At 46.0% G+C, this 25,451-nt stretch overlaps 1 protein-coding gene across 2 annotated transcripts in view; it reads right to left on the bottom strand.

Moving 5' to 3' along the window:
• The window catches only part of ITGB3 (integrin subunit beta 3), a 53,448-nt gene extending 34,965 nt beyond the window's left edge, over nt 1-18,483 (bottom strand). The window contains exons 1-3 of one of the 2 annotated variants that reach the window (XM_041726594.1): nt 18,353-18,461; nt 11,799-12,003; nt 1,861-1,946 (exon numbers count right to left, since the gene is read on the bottom strand). In XM_041726594.1, coding sequence (XP_041582528.1) covers nt 1,861-1,946; nt 11,799-11,853 — 141 coding nt within the window. In that variant the 5' untranslated portion in view covers nt 11,854-12,003; nt 18,353-18,461. Of the gene's footprint in view, nt 1-1,860; nt 1,947-11,798; nt 12,004-18,352 lie in introns of both variants that reach the window. The other variant, XM_041726593.1, reaches the window with a different exon arrangement.
• Nucleotides 18,484-25,451: the final 6,968 nt, after the last annotated feature.

Raw genomic sequence — 25,451 nt, 5'->3', positions numbered from 1 at the left:
ACTCATCAGTATTTTTTGGTTCATGATGCACTCATTTCCTCTCTGACTCCCCCCCCACCACCACCACCACCATCCCTAACTTATGCTTTGATCCTACCCTGCACCTTCTCGCCATGTCCTCCCCTGGTCTGCCTCAGGGGACACCATTCACCATAGTCATCCACAAATATTCTGCACTTGACTCTCCAAAATCTGGTCACATGACCTATGGGCTTTGTCTGGTTAGGCCTCAGCATACCTCAGCTACAGGGCTTGTCCCTATGCAGATCAAAAGGGGGGACAGACACTCCAAGTATAAGTTTTCTTTTTCCCCAGACTCCTCTTAGTCACATTTGCCTGCACTTTCTGTTCACTTTGGGTGGAAAAGGAGAGAAAAGGAATGGGGAGCATCCTTTGAGTGGCACTAGGGCTTCTCCCCTGGTTAACCCATCTGCTCTAGCCAGCTTCAGGCCATTGAATCCAAGAAGCTCTCCCTTCTTCCAGGATGTAGTTGCAGAATTCCAACTTCCTTACAAAAGCAGCTTAATAATATTATGATGGCAACCAAGGGAAGGAAGATATGGCAAATGAGAAGGGAGGAGGCCACATCACACTTGAGTGGCCAGCTCAGCCCAGAGGGGTGGAGAACCTGTGGGGGTGGAGGGGATGGATTCACCCACCCCCTCCCCACCCCTCACTCCCAGCCCCAGGGAATGTTTCATTTGCTAAATGAAGTCAATGTGGCCCAGATGTTGGGCAGCTGCCTCTGGAAGGAGTTCCCGTGCTGAACTGTACAGAGGCAAAGCAGTGTGTTGGGCTGGCCTCTGCAGCTCTGGCAATCCTCCTGTCTAGGGGTAAACACAGCCTCCCAGCTCCCACTCCCTCCCCCCTCCTCACACCCCACCAGCCTGCCAGGAAGGTTGCCTTTTTAGGAAACTCAGCAGATTGGGAAGAGAAGCAAAGAGAATGAGGAGGCCTGATTCAAGCAGTTGAGTAGTTGAGCAGTCATAAAACTGCAGAGGGCAGAGACGTGCTTTTATGACAGAGAGGTGGCCTCAGGTGGCTGGAAGTTCAGGTAACCACCTGGGGGGGCAGGGAGGGCAGACCAATGACTCAGCCTCAGACTCTGTAATCACTGGAATCACTCCAGCTACACTCACCACCCCCAGCCCTCATAGCTCCAAATTCCTGTCCCAGCCACAAACACAGCAATTCCCTCAGACACACTCATTCCCTAGGGCCCCAGACACAACAAACCCTCTGCCTAGACACAGCTAAACCTTTCCTGTCACCCTCCTATCCTCACCAAATTGGCCCAGCACCTTGTCTCATTGACACCTAAGGGAGGGAAAGGAAGGAAGAAAATAAGAGAAAGAGAGAGGAAAAGGTAAAGGCTTTGGGGGTCTGGACTTCACAAGAGAAAAGATACTCTGACAGAACAGTACCCATCCCCCATGGAAGTGCAAGATTTCTCTTTCATTTGCCTTTTTAAAACTCTGAGATGTTTGTAAGCCAGCATCCCTTCTATACTAAAAACCTTCTTCTGCCTCTCTGATACCTGACACCCTGGGGTGCTCTACCCCCAACAAAAAGCAAGCAAAGTGTGGTAAAGAGGGACAATGGCTACAGTGAGACCAGGGATCTAACCAAACTGGTTCAAGCTAAGTAAGTGTCACACAGCCCAATACGGGTGGCACTCCAGGCCACAACCCCATGACAGCTCACTTCGACTTCCATCAACAGGAAGGCTTCACCCTGGCTTTGCTCTGGAGGGACAAGGGGCTTGTGTATTTAGCAGGGAGGAGATGCCCCTCTGGATCCATTCCTGCATGAAAGCAGCCAAGCCTGGGGAAGAACCAAGGTCACATGTCTTCTCCTTACCTCATCTGAGCACCAGGCACACACAGGACTCACAGCTAGACATTGCTGGCAGGAGCGGACACCTCGTGTGGTACAGATGTTGGACACTGCAACAGAGACAAAGGCATTAGCACCCAACCTGGCCTGACAGTGTAGCTGACCTCCTACAACCATTCCAACTTCCCCAGTCACCCAGATTTATAGCTCTCAGATGCACACAGCAGGTCTGACCATACCATAGACATTCACCAACCACAGGCTGTGCAGTAAGGAGGAAAGAATGAGAAAGGTCGGAGGAAACGCATCACCACCCTCATTGATGAGGCCCCAGTGATGACAAGTGCTGGATCAAGACTGAAACCTGGGCCAAACTATCAGATCATAACTGATGGAGAGGCTTTAATTAATACCTGGTTTGACACCTACATGGTGCATAGCTAAATCTGAGGCCCAGGGCAATGTAATGTGCCCTCTCTCCAATTATTCTAGTGATCAATTCACAGCCCCTACTCTGGAATCCAAAGCCCTGATGCGCTAACATTAACACATAGCCTATGTATGGTGGGGGGCAGGAGTGCGGATGGCCATAGGAACGTTCCACTGGCCTGCCAGGACAAAGCAAAGCTTCCGAAACCTTCTCAAGCGTCCCAATACGTATATCTTTGGGTCAAGGTGTAGACTGGTCCAGGGAAAGCTCCAGAAATGTCAGAAAAGGCTTAGTGAGATAAGCTGGAGGGTGTAACATGGATCGGAGTTGGAAGTCCTGGAAGATATTTGAATCCTGAGTGCTCTTTTTTACTAGCCATGTCATGACTTTGAGCAACTCAGCTAACCTTTATGAAATGGTAATATCTATCTCACAGGATTTGTGCAAAGTATTCAGTGAGGTAAAAGAGAAGCATGTGGTGCCCTACAAAATGTCATTCAAATGTGAACAGTCTTCACACTGTCAAAAGACAGAGAAAAAGCTAGAGGGAAAAGCAGAGACAAGCAGAAGGACCAAAATAAACCAGGGAAGCCTAGCCAAGAAGCAAACTTCAGGCATTTACTTAGAAGTTCTCCCCCTCCCTGCTTCCCCTAGCTCAGCCTTCTTAGGCTTAGCCAGGTAAACCTCTGCTTTCCGCAATGCCCCCAGGAGGGTCTTTTCCAATATAAAGGTCTCTCAGCCTGAGGAAGATACATTCCCCTCTGTGACCCAGGTCCTCCATCCCATTTTCTAAAGTGGTCCCTTGCCCGCATCTGGGAAGACCAGCAAAGCCATTTTTAGGGAAATCAACCTGATCAGTGGTATGTTTTTCCAGTGCCCCTAAAACCTCTCACCAAGCTGAATGTCTCAGTCCATTTTATTACAGTGTGCCTAAACTCCCTTCCAACATCCAGACAAAACATACCCAGAAAATGCATGCGCACACACACACACACACACACACACACACACACACAACACAGTACTGTCAAAAAAAATTATCCGAGATTTGGAAATAGGCAAGGAAATACTGGATGTCCTTTCAATGCAGGGTGTTGACAAGTAGACCCACCATACTTAGGGATTACCTGATTTTCTTGGGGTATATACCTTTGTTTGACTTCTAGTGATTAGGATATTTTAAAACTCCATAAGGATAGAGGTTAACTTGTAGAAAACCAGTTACAATGGAAATAATTCTTGATGAGAACAGTATATATGATTCTTCTCCAACAGCACTGCAAATAATCTGTCTGGTATTGGGATCCCTGGGTGGCGCAGTGGTTTAGCGCCTGCCTTTGGCCCAGGGCGCGATCCTGGAGACTCGGGATCGAATCCCACGTCAGGCTCCCGGTGCATGGAGCCTGCTTCTCCCTCTGCCTGTGTCTCTGCCTCTCTCTCTCTCTCTCACTGTGTGCCTATCATAAATAAATAAAATTAAATTAAATTTTAAAAAATCTGTCTGGTATCAAAGGTAACCCTCTGAAGGTTAGGGTTTATTGCCTTGTAGAACATTAACTAATTTCGAAACTGTCAGATAATTGATTTAAACGTTCCTCTGACTGACCAACTATAAACCCTGAGTTTTCTAAAGATTTTAAAAAATAATCTCTACACCCAATGTGGAGTTTGAACTTCAAACCCCAAAATCAAGAGTCGCACGCTCTACTGACTGAACCAGCCAGGCGCCCCTCCCTTCCCTGAATTTTCTTTGAAACTAATCTTAATAACTTACTGCTTCCCTCATTAATTTAGTTGAATAAAATTTTTAACACATATTCATGTTATGTTTGTATGGTAAACATACTTTAAACTCTTTAAACATTACATTTTAACGATATCCATCTCCTCTAGGGTCTCACTGGAGGGCAGAGAGATCCATCTGAAGTGTATAGACCGCAGATCTGAGTCACCACTACTAAGGTGGCCTTAGGCAGGGATCCCTGGGTGGCGCAGTGGTTTGGCGCCTGCCTTTGGCCCAGGGTGCGATCCTGGAGACCCGGGATCGAATCCCACATCGGGCTCCCGGTGCATGGAGCCTGCTTCTCTCTCTGCCTCTCTCTCTCTCTCTCTCTCTCTCTCTGTGACTATCATAAATAAATAAAAAATTAAAAAAAAAAAAAGGTGGCCTTAGGCAGTCATTTAACTCCTCTCAGCCTGTTTCTTCACAGACTATCCCTAACATATTACAATTACTCATCTGTCTTAACAACACTGCCATCCAATAGATTTTAAGCCCCTCAAGGTCTGCCCTGCCCAGCCCAGCCCCAGGCCTTGCTCAAAGCAAATGCTCCATAAATGTATACTGGAGCAAATGGAGAAGTATTGGACTAGGTCTGTTTTGTTTTGTTTTGTTTTTTAAACAACTGAGCTCCAAATTATGCAAGGAATTCCGATATAGAACATGCAAATTGGTTGAAACAGTTCCTCTGACAATTTAAACTTTCATTGTTTTCCTAAAAACACAAGAATTTTCTGTGGAATCCTGGAAGCCCCAGACTTCCTCAGAGCTTGACTCTAACTTCAAAGGCCCTTCCCAACTCCACGGTTCTGTAAATGGGGTGCTGCTACCAGCCCAAGAATAATCCCTGGGCCCCAGCCTCTGACGTGACTGCCCCTTACCCATCAAGCACGAGGTCTGTGAAGTAGGAATTATGGCAGTGGTTCCTGGCCTGGCCCTAAGGTTCCAAGGCCACCTCTGAGCTGGGGCAACCTTCAGCCATGCCCTGTCTATCTATAATGGAAGAAAGGTAGCTGGTCTTCCCAGAGCTCTGGGCTTCAGAAGGCCTCATGGTTCAGATCCCACGATGCAACCAGGAGGCCTCCCTCCACAAGGGCTGCCTGGCCACGTCTCAGCTCACAGTGGCTCTTTTCCCAGACAGATGTGAGCACAGCCCCTCTTACTGCCTTACTGGAAGAGCTCTGAGAGGAGCATAGCCTGAACTATTTTAGGTCTTTGCCTCCCTCCTTGAGGTTTCCATGGGAATTGGCATCCAGGGGGTAGTTCGATTTTCACTAGGGTGGGGAGGGAGCAGAAGCATGAGGAAACCTTGGGGAAGAGTGAGAAGAGAGGATCATGGGAGGTATGGGCACATCAAATTATTTTTGCCAACTTTTATCCCAGCCTGTCCATTTTTCCATCCATTCATTCTCAAATTAGCATTTATTTGTCTATGAGTCCTTGACTTGTAGCCACAATAGAAAGCCTTGCCAGATGGGAAATAAATAACAGCAGGCCCCCTCCCAGTGAATGGGCGGACCCTGACCCCAGAGGATGAGACAAGCTGCTGGGATTTGTTCTTTAGGAAGTCATGCCTGGGGAGTCATGTCAGCCAGTTCCCTTTACGGCCTCTGTCAGTGAATCACAGGTTGATTTCGTGAGAACCAATGATCCCCCAACAATATACCCCCCACCAAGACCTGCCACCAAGGGCAGGTTCCCTGGATTGCAGTGGCTAAAAGTGACTGACTCATCAGAAGTCTCTCTGCCTGGGCCATGCCGATTCAATGAGCTGCAGCTCTGAGGCCACCCCTCCCTCCTGAACATGTGGAAGGAGTTTGGGCCTCCTTTTCCAGTCTTTTTTTTTTTTTTTTAAAGATTTTATTTATTTATTCATGATAGTCACACAGAGAGAGACAGAGGCAGAGACACAGAGGGAGAAGCAGGTTCCATGCAGGGAGCCCGACCTGGGATTCGATCCTGGGTCTCCAGGATTGCACCCCGGGCCAAAGGCAGGCGCCAAACCGCTGCGCCACCCAGGAATCCCTTCCAGTCATTTATAAGGCTCCGTTCCTGCTCAGTCTCAAAGGCCCAGACTCAGCCCTGCTAGAGAAGTGGTGATCCCCTTCAGAACTTTATCATTGAAAAGAATTAGCAACCCCCAACACCCATTCCCTCTGACAGTTTAGCTAAAGCCAGGAAACAAGGCGAATTGTCCCTTGTTCTCATGGGTGGCTGTAAGGATTCAATGAATCAATCCCTGTCAAACTCTGAGCACCACAGGCTAGTATACAGGAAGGGCTCACGGTAGGCGGCTGCTGCTCTAGATGCTATTGGTTTTGTCCTCCCTGTTTTTATCCTGAGTCCCGAGCTGTTTAAGGCAGGTGAATGTTTTACTTTCTTCTTTTTTCTCGGAACTCACTACATTGTCAGGACATAATACATATAGTTGAGCATGCCCTGAATGGGGCAGTGAAGCCAGGAAGCACTAGACTAGGATAAAATGATCAGTTGTCAGATCTCACTTCTCTAAATGGAGTCAGGAATATTAGTGTTCAAAAATCCAATCTGGGGGCACCTGGGTGACTCAGTGGTGGAGTGTCTCCCTTTGGCTCAGGTCATTATCCCAGGGTCCTGGGATGGAGTCCCACATTGCACTCCCAGTAGGGAGTCTGCTTCTCCCTCTGCCTATGTCTCTGCCTCTCTCTGTCTCTCTCATGAAAAATAAATAAAATCTTAGAAAAAAAAAAAATCCAGTCTGGGAGGGCTGACCAAGAAGAGGAGACCAATTCAAAAAGACAAGACCGCCAACACAGTTGCCTGGAAAGCAGTAGAAGGAAAGGCTGTGGTTTGGCACAACAGCCTAATTCACAGAACCAGAAGAGAGACAAAGGATGGGGGAAAAAATGGAGAAAAAAGGGAACAAGGAAGAGAGCTGGAACAAGTGGAAGTCATAATGCGTCAATGAGAGCTATTTTGAGGACATGCTGTCCAATGAGACAGGATGTTAGACTGCAGGAACAGGCCACCCTAGTGAGGCCAGGGAACTTCAGGAGAGGGTTAAGTCAAATGGAGAGGTGTTTAGTGGGGAGAAAGGATGATCCATGCTGCATATGCTATGGACTATCTTACTTTCTGCCAGAGAGGAGTTCTGGCCTAGGTCCCCAGCCCTGCCACTGACCTTTGGCTGGTCACTTCCCAATTAGGCCCATGGGGATACTGGGTGATTCAGGCAATGCCTGAGCCTCCATTGCAGTCACCTGGCTGAGTGAGTCATCCAAGAACAAAACATCTCATGCTAACTGCCATATGGATTCACAACTGGTTTCTCCAGAGCAAGCTGCTGAGAAAATTTATTTTATTTTTGTTCTTCTTTCATCACGTGTAGAGCAGCTCAGTAATCTAAAGAAGGGGAAACAGGAAAAGTGGTGTCCGAGCTAATACATACCTCTAAGTATAAAGCTCCAGTAAGCATTACTCAAAATGGCAAGCAATCCAAACTACATTTCACCATATCTAAGATCATGGATGTAGAATGCATCCTAATTTCAAAGATTTTTTTTTAAGTTGTTTTAAGTGCATGATATGTAACATCAGAAGACAATTGTGTATAATTTGCCTCTACCAATATTAAAATGCATTATGGATTGAATTCTGTGGGCCCAAAAAAGATACACTAAAGTCCTCACCCTTAGTACTGATGACTATTACCTTATTTGGAAATAAAGGTCTTTGCATATATAATCAAGATAAAGTCATTAGGGGAGGCCCTAACCCAATATGACTGATGTCCTTGTAAGGGGAAAATACCATGTGAAAACAGACACAAAGAAAATGTCATGTGATCAGAGTAACCCAACTGGAAGGCAAAGAATGCCAGAGTACCAGACCTCCACTAGGAGATAGGAAGTGGCAGAGGAAGATTCTACCCAGAGCCTCAGAGAAAGCATGGTCCTACTGACACCTTGACTTCAGATTTCTAGCCTTCAGAGAAAATAAATTTCCATTGCCGTAAGCCACACAGTTGTTGCAGCCCTAGGAAGCTAATACAAAATGGATTTGCACTTCCATAGCATATATGACACCATTTTGAGGAACACTGCCTTGAAATACTTTGCATAATAGAGAAAAAGCCATCCTGGAATTAAAACTGCCATGGTTAATCCATCTGTAGATAATGGGAAAGTGGGTCCTTTGGCTTTATACTTTTCTACTAATATACATCAGTGATGTTGGCATTCCGTCATTCATTTATTCAACCAATATTCATTGAGCACCTACTGTGCCTGGCACTCTCCTAGGCACTGAAGACACTGTCGAACAAAACAAGCCCCCCACTCATACGGAGCTTAAATTATAGTGAGAAAATGGAAACAAAAACATACACAACAAAGTGTAATTTCAAACACAGGCAAATGGTTTTTTAAAAAAAAAAAACAGAGTGGGCAGTCTGGGTGTCTCAGTCAGTTAAGCATCTGCCTTTAGCTGGGGTTATGATTGCAGGGTCCTGGGAATTGAGTCCTGCATTGGGTTCTCTACTCAGCAGGGTGTCTGCATCTCCCTCTCCCTCTGTATCTGTTCTCTCTCTCAAATTTAAAAAAACAAAACAAAACAAAACAAAAAAAACCTTAAAAAAAGGAAACCAAAGAAGAATAGCATCAATGAGAGGAAGTAGTCCCTTATAAAGAAAGCAGCCAGGATCCCTGGGTGGCGCAGCGGTTTAGCGCCTGCCTTTGGCCCAGGGCGCGATCCTGGAGACCCGGGATCAAATCCCACGTCGGGCTCCCAGTGCATGGAGCCTGCTTCTCCCTCTGCCTATGTCTCTGCCTCTCTCTCTCTCTCTCTCTCTCCCTCTCTCTGTGACTATCATAAATAAATAAAAAATTAAAAAGTAGTCAAGAAAGGCCTCTCTGGGGGTGGCTCAGCGGTTCAGCACCACCTTCAGCCCAGGGCCCGATCCTGAGACCCGGGATCGAGTCCCACGTCTGGCTCTCGGTGCATGGAGCCTGCTTCTCCCTCTGCCTGTGTCTCTGCCTCTCTCTCTCTCTCTCTGTGACTATCATAAATAAATAAATAAATAAATAAATAAATAAATAAATAAAAAGTTAAAAAAAAAAGAATGAATAAATAAATAAAATCTTTAAAATAAAAAAAGGCCTCTCTGGACCTGAATAGACATTTTTCCAAAGAAGACATATATATGGCCATCAGACACAGGAAAAGATACTCAACATCACAATTTCCCTCATTATGAGGGAAATGCAAATCAAAACCACAATGAAATATCATCTCACACCTTTCAGAATGGCTAAAATTGAAAAGACAAGGAATAATAGTTATTGGGCAGGATGTGGAGGAAAAGGAATGCTCCTGCATGTTGGTGTTGATGTAAATTGGTGCAGCCACTGTGGAAAACAGTAAGAGGGTTCTCAAAAAAATTAAAAACAGAAACACCACATGACCCAATAATTCTACTACTATTTACTCAAACAAAACAAAAACACTAATTCAAAAAAGATATATGCACCTGTATGCTTATTGCAGTGTTATTTACAATAGCCAAGATATGGAAGCATCCTAAGCGTCCATCAATAGATCAGTGGATAAAGATGTAATACACACGCGCGCACTCACTGGAATATTGCACAGCCATAAGAAAGGATGAGATCTTGCCATTTTTTGCAATAACATGGACGGACCCAGAGAATATTATGCTAAGTGAGGTAAGTTAGGCTAAGAAAAACAAATACCATATGATTGCACTCATATATGGGCTCTAAAAAAAACAAAACAAATTAATGAACAAATAATAAGCAGAAACAGACCTATAAATACTGAGAACAAACTGATGTTTGCCAGAGGGAAGAGGGGTAAGTGGATGGGCAAAATGCGTGAAGGGGAGTGGGAGATACAGGCTTCCAGTTATGCAATGAATAAGTCATAGGAATAAAAGGTACAGCATAGGAAGTATAGTCGATGATATTGTAACAGTGCTGCATGATGACAGGCCATGGATACACTTGTAAACGTAGCATAATGTATAGAGATGCTGAATCACTATGTAGTACACATGAAACTAATGTGACATGTATCACCTGTACTCAAATTTTTAAAAAAAAAATTTTTTTTTAAAAAGAGGAAAAAATGAAAAAGAAAGGCCTGAGTTGACATTCCAAAATGATATGAAGGAGTGTGTCTTGGGAAAATCTAGGGGATGAGCATTCTAGAAAGAATCCATGACAAGTGCTAGATGGACCTCAGTCTGTTAAAGCAATAGCAGGAAGAGAGAGAGAGAGGAGGAAAGAGGCAGAGAAGCAGCTAGAGAAGCAGTCAGGGAGCAGAATGCTAGGAAGCTATAACCACGGTAGGGAATGTGGCTTTCATTCTCTATGTGATGGAAAGCCCCTAGAGGAGTCTGAGCAGAGGTGAGCATAGAAAATATCATCCTGGCCACTCAAAGGAAGGCAGACATTAGGGAAACAAGATGGAAAGAGACCAATTAGGAAGCTATTACAATAATCCAGGTAACAGATGGCAGGGATTTGGATTGGGAGAGTAGCAGGGTTAACAGTGTGGTCAGACCTAGATATGTTCCAGGGCCTTACTGATGGATGGCATGTGGGGCATGGCAGAAAGACAGGACGGATTCTGCCCCCTAGCAAGTGGATCGCCTTGGACAAAGCTCAGATGTTTTGACCACTGGCCATACCCTTTCACTGACTCTTCAGTCAGTAGGCCCTGCCCTTGTAAGTGAAGCCGGATCATGCCTGGTTAGCATCTCCAACTGGGTTAATTAGGGAGCCATGTGCAGAACACTGCAGAAAGCCCATCTTCAGACAGACTCCTGTCTTCCATATGGTCGTCATATAAAATTAACACTCAGTCCCTGAGCAACATCATAGGGCAGCAGTGGTAAAACAATGAACATTATTATTGCGTAACAGTGGACATGATGGGGAAGACATGCAGAGCCATAGGCAAGAGACTTCAGATCCAAAGGCACTTTTGCCATCCGCTGGCTGTGTAACCTTGGCCAGGTCCTTTCATCTCCCTGGGGCTCTAAGGTCCAATGACTCTTTCATTCTTTATTCAAGGACTCATAATTGCTCCCTAGTATTTAACAGGCCTAATGCAGCCACATCAGCCAAGTATGGGAGACCCCAAATCACTGCTTCCTTTTCCCCATGCTCCCAAATATGGACATACTTCATGCAGTGCTAGGATTAAATGAGATAATTTTATCTACCTGCAGTGCATGCTCAGTAAATGTGTTAGATTCCTTCCAGTGTACCTTCACTCTAACTCCTTCCTGCATTAGGAATGCCCATCTACATCCCCACCACAGCCCCGCCTCAGGATCAGATTCACTGGGCCTTCTGCCTCTAATAGGATATGCTGAAGAAATCACAGGCCAGGAGACAAGAGCTCCCTGGGCTAGACTCTACCAACGCCCCAAAACTAGCTGTATGATCTTGGGCAAATCATTTTGACTCTCAGGGCCTCTCCTTTTTGCTTCTCTGTAAAGCAGTGTTGGATTAGAAGTGCTGCCAGCCCTGGAAGTATATATTCCAGCCAGAAACCATCACCAGTGACTAACGCTCTAGGAGGTCCAGCATCGCAGAGGCCAAGACCCCTCACACAATGCACAAATGTCCATTTCTTCCTAATAGCTTAGTGGAGATTTGATGCAAATGCATCTCAAGCTCTGGAAAATTTTATCAGGCCCCACCTCCCATCTGACTCACTCAGTAGAGAGAAAAAGCAAGCCCGTACCAAGCTCTGTTTGAGGCTCAGCCCAGCAGTGCCCTGTTGGTGACCTCCTTGGCATCCAGCACTCTAGTTCTGCTACTTCTCCTCCTCCAGTTCATGTCTGGTGGGTATGGACAGCAGGTAACGGTGCTGCTGCAAGTCTTTGTCGTCCCCATCCTAGTAGGAAGGCAAACTGCTCCCACCATTCCAGAAGACAATTTGGCAAAACCTATTAAAATTTAAATGTAAAATATTCACTTCCTTTGACCTAGAAGCTTTAGTTCAAGAAAATGAGCCTGTAAAAACACTTGAACAAAGGGGCCAACAATGAGCAAGGCCATCCCCCGCAGCTTTATCTGTAGTAGCAAATAATTGGGAATGATCCCACTGTCTGCCAACAGGGAACCAGTTAAGTAAATTCTGCTACTTCCATATGACAGTATGCCTGCTGGCTAGAATTCGTACGATAAATAATGGAAAGATATAAACTCACATAAAGATATGCTTAAGATATATTATTGAGTGACATTGATCCTATTGTGGGTGATCCTACTTGAGAAATAACAGGATAAATAACTGTTTATGGTGACACATACATAGGAAAAAAAAAACTGGAGTAACTTAACAGCAGTTATCTCTAAGGACAAAACTACAAGGGACTTGGCGCTTTCTGCATTATTCTGTATCTACGCTGCTTGGCTTCTTCTTCTTCTTTTTTTTTTTTTAATACAACAGGCTGAATTACATTTATAAGCTAAAAGGAAATTAAAGCTGATTTTAAATGTTCTCTGTCCTCTCTCACTTTCTACACTGGCATTCATCTAAGTGCAGGCTCCCCAGGGGTGCCTGGCTAGCTCAGCCAGTTAAGCATCTGCCTTTGGCTCAGGTCATAACCCCACGGTGCTCCGATGGAGTCCTGCATTAGGTTCCCTGCTCAGCAGGGAGGCTGCTTCTCTTTCTCCCTTTCCCTCTGCAGCTCCTCCTGCTTGTGTTCTCTCTCTGTCTCTCAAATAAGTAAATAAAACCTTTAAATTAATTAACATACATACATACATAACTGTAGACTCCCCAGAGCATGCCTGGCTTCTTATAACACGGAGCACCTGTGGCATCAAAACCCTATAGCCTCTTTGAATCTGCAGTTCGGGGGGAACTCCAGAATAAACATTGGCCCACTCCCTTCAGGAACCTCCCAGGAGAGAGACAGTCTGTTCTCAACCTATAGAAGTTCCAGAACGGAGACACCATGTTCCCCTCCATCTGGAAGAGGTGGTCAAGCCTGGCCGCCCCCAGCAAAGGCAGCAGAGGTTTAACCTAGAGGAGTTTATCTCGTGCTGTGACTAAAACAAGGGTTTGGAACCATGGGTGGATCTTATTGGCCCAAGTTTCTCTATCCAAGAATCCTATTTAGCAAAGAGATTAAGGTTGGCTACAGGGACTTTTAAAGTGGCTACTGGATGTGCCTTTTGCTAAACTTCTGGAGCATTCTTCGGTTGAGAAGTTTTTTGAGCCTGTTTTTAACTGAAGACCTCCCTTTCCTCACCCTCCACCCCCAAAGAAATCTTTACATGGAGTTCCATGTTATGAATTAGTTAAAGGAAAAACTTCTCCACCTGAAGGTGCGGAGGCACAGGTGCAAACCAAAGACTCCCCCTCCATCTCCTTCCACTTTGCAGCCCCTGAGACACCTAGTGCCTGAGGCCCAATGGGAAGATGGCTTGTGCAAAGTTACCCAGCAAGCTGATGAAAAAGCCTGCACAGGTGGGAATCAAAAATAGATTTCTCAGTTCCCGACCCATAGCTCTTTTCACACCTGAGGTCTGTTTTTTCTCTGCATGAAAGGAAGTAGGTTTTGTAAGTTAAAAACAATAACAAGTTTAGGTAAAGGAATACAGACACACATGACGATTATTATATATATACAAGGAGGAAAATCTAAATTGAACACACCATCTGATAAAAAAAAATGGACATTATGGGAGAATAAAATTAAAGGGTAACCAGAAAAAAAGGGAGGGAACCAGCCATTTTATTCTCCAGCTTTTGACTGTCTTAAAAAAGTTCACCTCATTCTCTCCTTAAATGTTGGAATGTCTTCGCCAACTGAACTAAGAAATGCTGGCAAGACTGAGACTAGTCTTTTTGTGGCAACATGACTGAAAACCAGAAGGAAGACTTGTATTTTCAGAGATGCTACCAATTTTTTTTAAAGATAGAATAGCCCCAGGTTTACTTAACAGCTTCTGGCTCTAAGGATTGTGACATACCGTATTTGGCCACAAAATATGCACTGCTTTCCAGACCAATAATAAAAGTGCTGGTTGCTGCAAAATCCTCCCCAATATCCTGAAGATATCACTACTTAGCGTTTCGGAAGTCTAATGGCTTATAACATGGCCCAAATGCATTCATCCAATTAGAAAATTTAGAAATTGAAAGTTGCATCTGGGTTTAACTGACATAGTCCACCTGCTTTCAGGGTAACTGTCTCAGCACCCGAGGAAGATGGAGTAGCCTTAGCTACCAGATACACACACAACAGGGGTGAATCTCAAATGTGTCATGCTATGTGAAAGAAGCCAGACTTAAAAGACTACATGACATTTTATATGACATTCCACAAAAGGTAGAATTGTAGGGACAGGAAACAGATCAGAGGCTGCCAGGAACTCAAGGTGGGGATAGGATACTGATAGCAAAGGAGCTTAAGGGAAACTTTTGAGATGATGGAAATATTCTGTATCTTGATTGTGGTGATGGCTACTTGACTAAACGTATCAAAATTCAAAAAATTGTACACCTAATAAGGATGGATTTTATTCCATGCTAATTACACCTCAATAAACCTAATTTTAAAGAGTGTTCCTGGAGATACTGTGCACATGGGGAAAAAAGGCAGATTTTTTGTTGTTGTTGTTGTTGTTAGTTTCACATTTAAATAAATGTCTGCAGTCTACACAGGGAGACAGGCAGTGTCCCTTTCCTGCTCCTTATCTGCATTGCCACTCAGGACCTGAGTTCCTTCAGGCACAATGATCGTTCCATTCCAGAAGGGTCAGGGCTCAGGGAAGGAGGGAAGGCAATGGGGTGAAGCAGCAGGCCAGCTCTGTGGGCAGCAGAGGGGGCTGGGGCAGGCCAAGTGGTTTATCCCTGAAGCTGCTCTGTCACTCCCCCAGTTAATTATCTGTCTGCTGATTCATGAGTTGTGGTTCCTGTGGGCATGCTTCCTGGCTATTTCTGCCAACAGAGGCAAGAAGGATTGGTAGGGCTGGAAGGGGATGATAACCAGAGATCCTGAGTGGGGTGGGGAGTTTCTATTAGGAAACTCCAGAGTCATATGCATTCTCCCCCTCCTCACTATTGCCTCCTGGCCCCATCTGATGCTGCTGTCCCCAGGAGACCTCTACCACACACAGTTTAGAGGCAGGTTAAAGGAGAATGCTTCTCCCCTGTATGTCTTCTCCCAGGAAAGGAAGAAAAAAGCAGACAATCCACAGAGGGTCCCCTGAGAACAGAGGTCTAAGGCACCACAGCACAGAGATCCAAATGCCCAAAGAATTCATGGTCTCAGCTATATTCTAAAATTCCCCCAGAATGCTCAGATGAAACCCTTGAGGATCCTCCGTGAATGAATGCAGATATTCAAATACTGGGTTTCTTACAATGAGGCACATCACCTCTAGATGCCGCACTGGGCCTAGCACACCGAACAAAATAGACATGTTCTTCTACTCATAGAACCTGAAATCTTGTGAACGTCTTTTACTTTCCTCTTTCCTCAGAGACAGAACTTCAGATTTTCTAGTGGATAAAGCAAATGTATGAGCCTCTTCATCCTTGGTCTCTTCTGTGGGTTCTTGTTGGGTGAGAGTGGCTGAGATATACCAAAATACCAATGGGGGAATGCCATATAGGTGTGGGAAAAGGGACCCCATCGGTCTCATTCTGGGAGCCTGAGTTGCACTCATGCACTAAGCAGTAATAGCTCATCTCCACTATATGTAAATACCAAGAATAATGGCAAAAATAAATGCCATTTATCGAATGCTTTTTTTGTGCCTTTATCTCATTTAATTAGCACAATCATTGAATACTTTACAGATGAGGAAACTGAGGTTTTAAGAGATTAAGTAACTTGACTAAGGTCACACAACCAATTAGAGACAAAATCAAGAATTAAACCCACATCTGGTTGGCTTAAACCATAACTGTCCCCTTCCCCAGCCAACAAGCCTTCCTGCCATGTCTCTCCAGGCAGAGGGCTTCATTCAGAGAGTTTCCAGGATATAAACTCAGGAGAAGAAATTAGCACTTCAGCTCAGAACTAATCAGTTTAGATGGTGACAGCAAATAAAACTTGTTACCCCTTAGGTGTCAAGTTAGAATACAGGCTTATATATGTGAAAGCCACAAAACCCAATACCTCTTGGGTGAAGCCAAAAGATTGTCTTTGTATACAAATTCCAAAACTCTACTCTCAAACAACCTCTCTTCCACCCATACCAGACTCTCCTATTCTGGGACAGCTTCTCTGTGCCACCACCCAGCTCTTTCTGTGTCCCTTCAACACTCTGTGTACCAACACCCCTCTTCTACTCTCATCCTTCCACCTGCTCCCCCAGGAATCTGACAACATCTGCAACCCAGCCCCCAACCCTGAGTAGGATCCAAATATAATCAAAACCGCTCTTATGGGGGCTTTCTTACTCTGGAGGTCTAACTCTAAAGCCCAAGCTCTTAAATACTATTCCAACCTGCTTCTCATCCAGGGCTAGCTCAGTATAACCCATCACGACAGCTGGAATCATCCCAATCATAATGATGAATCTGTGAACAGATCTCCCAAAGGATACTGCAAACTAAGGTATGTCAATGCAGTGGAATCCTTTTTTTTTTTTTTTAATGCAGTGGAACCCTATATGGATCATCACAACTCTGTATCCAGAGCAGCAAAAATACTACAAGTGAGAGGTGGGGGAGAGACACACCAAAATAACAAGTACATTCTTCATCCTCACTAATATTGAAATCCATAATGCAAGGCTCTATCTTATGTGACTTTACTTTCTTCTAAGTCTATAAGAAAATACAATGATTGGACTCAGAAATCATTCAGAAAGCTGTAGATGTGAAAAGAAAGCAACAATTGTTTTGAGTTCACAGAAGCAGGCATTTGGAGGAGACCGCTCCACTGCCCCATCCACATCAGATAGCATCTGAACTGAGTCTCTAACACCTCCTTAGGGCACAATGCTGGAGATTTGTATTTCAGTACTGTGTCATCAAGCTGCTGACTATAGGATGAAGACATCGCTGACCTGATTGAGCATCTATCACATGGGAAGCTTCAGCAAAAACAACTTAGCCCCCCATATATTATCTGTAACTCCTCCACCAAGACATTCATAGATTGGTGATGGCTTCATGGGTATATATGAATCCAAACTCATCAAATCATATACATTAAACACACACAGTTTTTTGTATGTCAGTCATACTGAATAAAACGATTTTTAAAAGATATTGTTGCCTTGTCCTTTATAATGTCTTACACACATACAAGATCTTGAAGGCAGTCGTCAAAGTATTTCTTAATAGCTACCTTTGATATGGATTTATCAGTAAATCTTGATTTTTTTAATACCTTCTGCAGGATTTAAATTGCCTTACAATGAGTACTACTCTTTTTCATTACAAGTGTATGCATGTAGAGTCGTGCACCCTCTGCAGAGGAACGCCCCCGAGGAACGGGAGCCAGAGCTCTCTCTGGGAAGGTCACGGGGCTCCGGAAGGACCAGGGGCAGCATCCCGGGCTGTAATCTCCTCTGCCCCTCCCCGGCACCGATGGGGCTGAATGCCAACTGCCTCGGCATAGCGTGTGCAGCAGCAGGAGAGACAAAGCCAGGGATCCAAGCCAGTTCCTGGGACCCTTCGTGTGGCTCCTCGCACACACGGGAGGTTTTTCGGATGTAAGGGCACCGCTGCCACCGGGGGACACAGTAGGAGTCAGAGCCCTCACCCTCCTGCGAACCGCTCCCCCGGGGAGCCACCAAGGAAAAAGCCTAAGAAAAGAAAAACTTGGGAGAAAGTGCAGCGCAAAGGGCGAGTACCGTCGAGGAGCTGGCACCCCGCGCGCGCACCCGCAAGCGAGCAGCTGCGGCCACATCCCCCGGCCGCGCGCGGGGACAGCCCGGGAGGCCGCGGCTCGCGGTGCCCGCGGTGCCCACCGTGCCCGCGGTGCCCACGGTGCCCGCCTCCGCAAGCCCCAGACCACCTGCGAGGCGCGGCCCGGGACCCGCGCCCCCACGCCCGGGCAGGCGCCTGGCTCGGCCAAGGGCTCCGGGGTCCCGGAGCACCCGCCCGAGGCGGCCTTCCAGCCGGCACCGCGGGGCGGGGCGGGGCGGGGAGGTCCCCGGCTGCGGGCCCCGGCGACGCCGGCCTGGCCCCGCGCACTCGGGGCCGCCCCCGACGCCAGGCTCCCGGGCCGCCACCTCGGCGGGCGGCCGCGGGATGCGCGGCGCGGGAGCTGCGGGGCGCTGCGGGGAGCCGCGTCCCCGCCGCGCGGGAGCCCCACTCACCTGCGACGCCGGTGCCCGCCAGCGCCCCCAGCAGCAGCACCGCGGCCCAGAGCGGCCGCGCCCGCATCTCGCCCGCCGCCGCCGCCGCCGCGCCCGACCGGCCCCAGTGAGCGGCGGCGCCCGCGGCCACTTTTCCCGCAGCGGGAGGGGGGAGGGGACGCGGTGGGCGGGACGTCACGGGGCGGGCCCCGACTCGCGCCTCCTCCCCCCGCCGCTTCCCCGACCCTGCGCCGGGCGCCGGGCTCCGGGCGGTGGGCGAGCGCAGCCCCTTTCCCCGCCTCGCCTCCGCCCGCCGCGATCCGCCCGCATCCTGCCCCCGGGGTCCCCCGGCATCCTGCCCCCGGGGTCCCCCGGGGTGCGCTGAGGAAAGCGGGGAGCCCGCGGCCCCTCTCCTGAGCCAGTCCCGCTTCCCGAGACACCGCACGGCGTTCTCTTTCACCTGGACTTCTCGGCACTTTCCCTCTGGACCTTGAGTCTGATTCATGCACATTTGATTTTTGTTTGGCAACCCGTGTGATTGCTTACTCTGGTGCCAAGCACTGGTTCAGTCCTTTATTATTCCTGATTTTTTTTTTTTCCCCACTTGGGATAGTTTGGTTTTCCGGAAAGCCTCTTGAGACCTCTGAAGCTTGTGCAAGCGGTGATGTCCATAAAGGGCCTCTGTCTGCAAATGCTCGCACCTAGTAGTTGATAGTAGTTTCCAGGTACTGCCCCCAAACGCGAAGTCACTGGCTTTGCAGCTTTATCCTGTCTTCCTCGGAGGTCTCCTTCCCACTCCGCCGATCGTCCCGTCCTTCCTCTGGGTCTCTGGGTCTTCTCCAGACCAGAAACCTCAGGCGGCTCAAAGAGGCAAAAACCAGCGCTGTGAGCCGGAGACCGCCAGTGGTTGGGGCTGGTACCCCTGAAGCGATGCGTGGCTCAAATAACCCTAAAAACAAGACCTGATGCATCAAGGCGCATGGAAGTCTCTCCAGCTCCTGGGCTTCCCCAACAGCTTTAAAGCTGCCCTTGGGCTTCCCTGAGCCTTCTCTTGAGACGCCCAGGATGCCTGAAAACTGGCCCTCACTCGGCTTTGCAGCCTCATCTCCCACCCTTGCCCAGGGAGATGCTTCACATTCCCAAACACTCCATGTTTTCTGCCTGACTGATTTTCCTGAATTTTCCACCTGGAAAATTACACATATTTTTCAAAACACCCCAGATGGAATCTCTTCCGTGTAATCTTGTCTGGCAGCCCGTTCCTCCAGTCCCACCCTCTGCAGAGGTGGGCACTTCTTCCTCAAGCCCACCTAACACTGGATACACCAAAAGAGCAGCACCCAGTAGCAGAAGGGTTGCTAGCAAGTTGCAAGGGGACAGAGGAGGAGCCAACGCACAAAGGGTAGATTGGCTTCCTGACCCCAGTTTTGAGACTCCAGCTCCACATACCTCCCCTGGCTGGGGAAGGGTGGATCAGAAGCCATGTCAACAGTATTGTCGTTGCCCTGGCACAAAATCCAGATCACACAGCATGGTCACATCTATTTGCTTAATTCTCACAATTAATAACCCAGCTCCTGGTCACCTAGGTGTTTCCTCAGCCTCGCTCTGCTGACACCAGTACTGACCCAATAAACCTGCTGTCCACTCCCCAGCCCTTTCACCTTAAAGAGCTTCCATTAATAAACCTTGCAGCGGGGGATCCCTGGGTGGCGCAGCGGTTTGGCGCCTGCCTTTGGCCCAGGGCGCGATCCTGGAGACCCGGGATCGAATCCCACGTCGGGCTCCCGGTGCATGGAGCCTGCTTCTCCCCCTGCCTGTGTCTCTGCCTCTCTCTCTCTCTCTCACTGTGTGCCTGTCATAAATAAATAAAAATAAAAAAAAAATAATAAACCTTGCAGCGAAGGTCCCCTGACGACAAATATGCGCAACTTTCGTTTCCCCCTTGTTTGTAATATTCCTTAGATATAGATTTCTGGGAGGTGGCTCTTCTTGGACTTGAAAGATGTCACTCCAACTTTCTGGCCTCCACTGTTTCTGATGAGAAGTCAGCCATTGTTTACACTCTTGTTCCCTTGTCTTTTCCCTCTGGTTTTGTTGTTTGCTTGTATGTTTTTTTGTGTTTTTTTTTTTTTAAGATTTTATTTATTTATTAATGAGAGACACACAGAGAGAGAGGCAAAGACACAGGCAGAGGGAGAAGCAGGCTCCATGCAGGGAGTCCGACGTGGGACTCGATCCCGGGTCTCCAGGATCACGCCCTGGGCTGAAGGCGGCGCTAAACCGCTGCACCACCGGGGCTGCCCTGTATGTTTGCTTTATATGTATAAATAAATAAAAAATCGTTTATACTTACAGAGAAGTTGCAGATTATTCTTTTAAAGACTTCTCTTTTATCCTTCACCCAGTTTCCCCTAATGTTAACATCTTATATTACCAAATCATAATTATCAGACACAGGAAACTAATATTGATACAATATTATTAACTAATCTAGATACAATATTTGGATTTTTGCCAATCTTCCTACTAGTGTCCTCTTACCAGTCCAGGAGCCAATCAAGGATCTTGTACTGTCTTTTTTTTTCTTCTTTTTTTTTTTTTTTACTTTTTTTTTATTTCAAGTTTTTATTTAAATTCTAGTTGGCTTTTTGTTTGGTTTTATTATTTCAATTTTTTATTTAAATTCTAGTTAGCATACAGGGTAAAACTGGTTTCTGGCGTAGAATTGAGTGGTTCCTCCAAGGATGCCATATTGTGTTGTCATCATGTCTCGTTAGTCATCTTCAATCTGTGACACTTTCTCAGTCTATTTTTCTCCTCACCTTGACACTTTTGTGTCAATTATTAGGCCAGTTATTTTGTATGTCCCCTAGTTTGGGTTTGCCTGAGGTTTTCTCATGATCATATTGAAGGATTCTATTTTTTTAAAAATACTTTATTTATTTATTCATAGACACAGCTAGAGAGAAAGAGGCAGAGACACAGGCAGAAGGAGAAGCAGGCACCATGCAGGGAGCCCGACGTGGGACTCCATCCCGGGTCCCCAGGATCACGCCCCTGGCTGCAGGCAGCGCTAAACCGCTGCGCCACCGGGGCTGCCCTGAACGATTCTATTTTTTTAAGGTTTTATTTATTTATTTATTTGAAAGAGAGAGAGAGGACATGAGCAGGGGGCAGGAGCAAGAGGAGAGGGAGACTCCCTGCAGGGAGCCCAATATGGGGCTCCATCCCAGGACGTTGGTCACATGAAAAGGTGGTGTTAATTAGACTTCTTCACTATAAAGTTACTATTTTTCTCTTTGTAATTAATAAATATTCTATGGAAGACACTTCACTTCTATACAAATATCCTGTTTTTCTTCAGACTTTCACTAATTTTAGCATCTATTAATGGTTCTTAACTGCAGTCAGTTACATGGTGTTTGATCAATAGTGATTTCTACCTTCCTTTCTTTCTTCTGCCACTACTAGTTGGTGTTCCACAATAAAGAAAAGCTGCCCTTTCTCTCTCATTTTAAAACTTCAATTATCTATTTATAGCAGTATTCATGGATATTTATTTTATTCCATCAATTATAATGCGACCATTTTAGGTTGCTCAAACTGTCTCAGATTTGTCTCTACCTGCTTTTAAGTTTTCCCTTTATCTTTGTTTTTTGTTTTTTGTTTTTTGTTTTTTTACCAGCTTGACTGTAAGGTAAAGAGGTGTTGTTCTCTTGGTATTTATCCCGCCTAGGTTTGATGAGTGTCTTGAATATATAAGGGGCCTATTTTTCACAAAATATAGGGATTTTTAAGCCATTATTTCTTCAAATATTTTTCTGCCCATTCTCTCTCACTTTACCTTCTGAAACTCCAATCACACATATTTTATATATTATCTAAATACCTATAATTATACAAGTTACTATAAGTATTATATAAATATATATAGTACATATAAGAATATATAGTGTATATGTAAGTATATATAGTATATATACATTTATATATATTTTAAGTATTATATAAGTTATTATTATTAAGTATTTAGATATTATCCCACAGACCACTGAGGCACTAGTTTTTGAAGACTTTATTTATTGGGACACCTTGGTGGCTCAGTGGTTGACCGTCTTGCCTTTGGCTCAGGTCATGATCCCAGAGTCCTGGGATCAAGTCCCACATCAGGCTCCCCATAGGGAGTCTGCTTCTCCCTCTGCCTACATCTCTGCTTCTTTCTCTGTGTCTCCCATCTTTCAAAAAAAAATTTATTTATTTATTTATTTGAGAGAGAAGGAAAGAGAGAGAATGAATAAGAGGAGGAGCAAAGGGAGAGAGTCAAGCAGACTCCCCACTGAGCACAGAGCCCCTCACAGGGCTTGATCCCAGGGCCGTGAGATCATGATCTGAGCAGAAGTCAGATGCTTAACCAACTGAGCTACCCAGGCACCTCTAGAACATGGTCCTTACTCCTAGGGTATGTGGACTTCCTGGATCATCTAAGTACCCAAGTTGTTCAGTGAAGTCCTGCATTCCAGTTGAACTCAAACTCTAACATCTCTAAGCATGTGCAACTTGTAGTGTTCTGCTTGGCTCCCAGCTGCTCTCCACCAAGGCTTATGGACTCTTACCATGTGCCTGTGCAACTCATCCCTCATCCAAAGACCCAGGGAACCCCCATGCAGACTTCTAGGAGCACCTCTCTGGGCAGCTCCTTCTGCTTTAACAGCCTTCCCCACAAATTACAGCTCCCTCAGCAGCCTTCAACTTCAAGCCATGCCCTTGGGCTTGCTGAGATCACCATGTATTTCTTAGACTCCACTTCTTGGCAGTGCAATCCAGAAAGTCCCCCCAAGCAGAAATCAGGGCAGACATAAGGCTCACCTCATGTATTTCCCTTCCCTCAATGATTTTGGTTCTGTTGCCTACTATGTTCAGGTCCTAAAAGCAGCTCCTCAAATATTTTGTCTACATTTATTGTTTAATGTGGGAGAGGAAATCCCATACCACTCTGTCTTAGTAAGAAGCAGAACTTCTGAATTATGAATTTCTTTATCCTCATCTTTTCCACCACTACTGAACAATGAGATCCTTGAAAGCAGGGACTGTACTCTGTTATCTTTGCATCCCCCATAGGCCCTCAGTAAATAAAAGAATTTCTTCTGTTTTTTCTTTTACTTGCTTAGCAACTAATTTTAACTACTAATGAATTTCTTAAATAAATTTTATAAAATAGTAACCAAGCAAACATGAACACTGAGTGTCTATTCTGTAATTTTCCCAAGTGCCATGCTCCCCAGGATAGGATAGAGGGGAGGGCTATTCAATGCATAACATGTAGATTTTCTCCAAGACCCATTGAAGAGGCAAAAATCATGCTATCTGGCCTCTTGTCTGACCATGGCCAGGCTGACACCAAAATAGGGATCATTTCCCCATGCTCTCTTCCATTATCTGCTCCCCTGGGGAAGCCCTACTCCTGTTCTGTTCCTCATTGTCACCACTATAAATTGGAGGAACCAGGTTTGTGGCCATTTCCTGTACCTCATGCTGTAAGAGTCATGCTTAATTCTCCTTTGTGCTAAGGATCAGAAGGTCTTTGGATTCAGGCCTTTGTCCTATATGTTACTAATTACTTGATTTTGAAAAACTCCAAATCCTCTCTGTACTCATTTCCCGTATCTGCAAAAAAATAACTATCTGTTCCCTGCCCTTTGCTTCACTGCCAATCCCACTCTACCCTCTCCCAAAACATGCCTGGTTATGAGGTTCTATGAGACCATGGATATGAAAGACCTTTGGAATCTGAAAAGCACAGAGGAAAAATATATTGTTGTTATTGTTACTATTTGTGGAGAGACTGTAGATCCCTTGATGCAAATCCATTCTTCTAGTTAAGGAGACTAAGTGTGGAGTAGCATATTGGCTCAGAATCTTCTCCTCCTACACATCTGGCAGAGGATCTTCTGTCCAGTGAGAAAGAGAGGACCCAGTTGTTCCTTTGACTTGAGGAAAAATTGGCTTTTCAGAGTCCACAGTGTCTAAAAATGGTATAGCTTGCAATTTCTAGGCTCTGGGGGAGCTATCTGAGAAAGTACTCCTAGCTTTTTTCAAGGTAAGTTGGGGAGAGAGGAGCTCAGCCTTGGTATTTTATATTCATTCACTAGCACAAGTCAAGTGCATACTATGTTCCAGGTGCTTCTCAGGATGCAGTAGCAAAGAACACCAGGCCTTGCCTCCCCGGGCTCAAGGCCAGCTGGCCCAAGAAGATCAATTTCTGTCTTGGAGTGCATCCTCACATGAGCCAGAACTGTCTCTGCTGAGAAAAAAAAAAAAAAAGTGAGAGCTCAAGGACTTTCTGTCCCAGCTCAGCACACCAGGTGCCACCTTAACCAAGCCTGGATTCAAGCTCTATGCCCACAGAAGGCATGATATAGCTGCTTACGCTGCATCTCAGACCAGTCCAGGCCCTTTCCCCATCCACCCCTGAAGCCAGGGTAATGCCTTAATCCAGTAACAGAGCTGCTGCTTAGCTTCTGGCCCCAAATTCCTGCTTTGGTATCTTTCTAAATCCCCAGTCAGCCTCACTGGGGCTCTGCTCCGGTGGGTGCAAGCTCGTGGCTAGGCTCCAGACACATTTCTTAGCCCTCTCAATGCTCTCCTTGCTCATCTTCTTCAGAGACAGAGTCATGTAAGGATCAAACTCTCAATAGTAGAGCAGTCATGATTAGAATCCTGGCTTCATTATTTGTTGGTAACCTTGGGCAACTTACTTAACTTCCCTAAGCCTCAATTTCTCCAACTGTAAAATGAGGGTTAGATGGGAAAAAATTAATGTCAGTCATTTAGCAGTCACTAGCATGTAGTAAGTATCCAGTAGATGTGAGCTTGTTTTTCTACCTTAGAATCAACTCACCTCTGTTGAATCCCCAGTCAATCCCCAGATTCTGCCTACAAGTCAAGATACCCATGGCTCCTTTATTGCTGCCTATCACTAGACCCCTGAGCAATGCTGGCCAAAGTGAGATGAGAGGACATTATAGGGTTTGGGCGGGGCCCTTGCTGGTCAAACTAACCATCCTCTGATAGCTCCTGGGGTAGGTCCCCTACCATGTTTCCATCCACAGTGGACCTT

This window comes from Vulpes lagopus, chromosome 12 (genome assembly GCF_018345385.1).
Source record: "Vulpes lagopus strain Blue_001 chromosome 12, ASM1834538v1, whole genome shotgun sequence".
NCBI classification, from domain to species: Eukaryota; Metazoa; Chordata; class Mammalia; order Carnivora; family Canidae; genus Vulpes; species Vulpes lagopus.
This window is presented reverse-complemented; position numbering and strand designations above follow the sequence as displayed.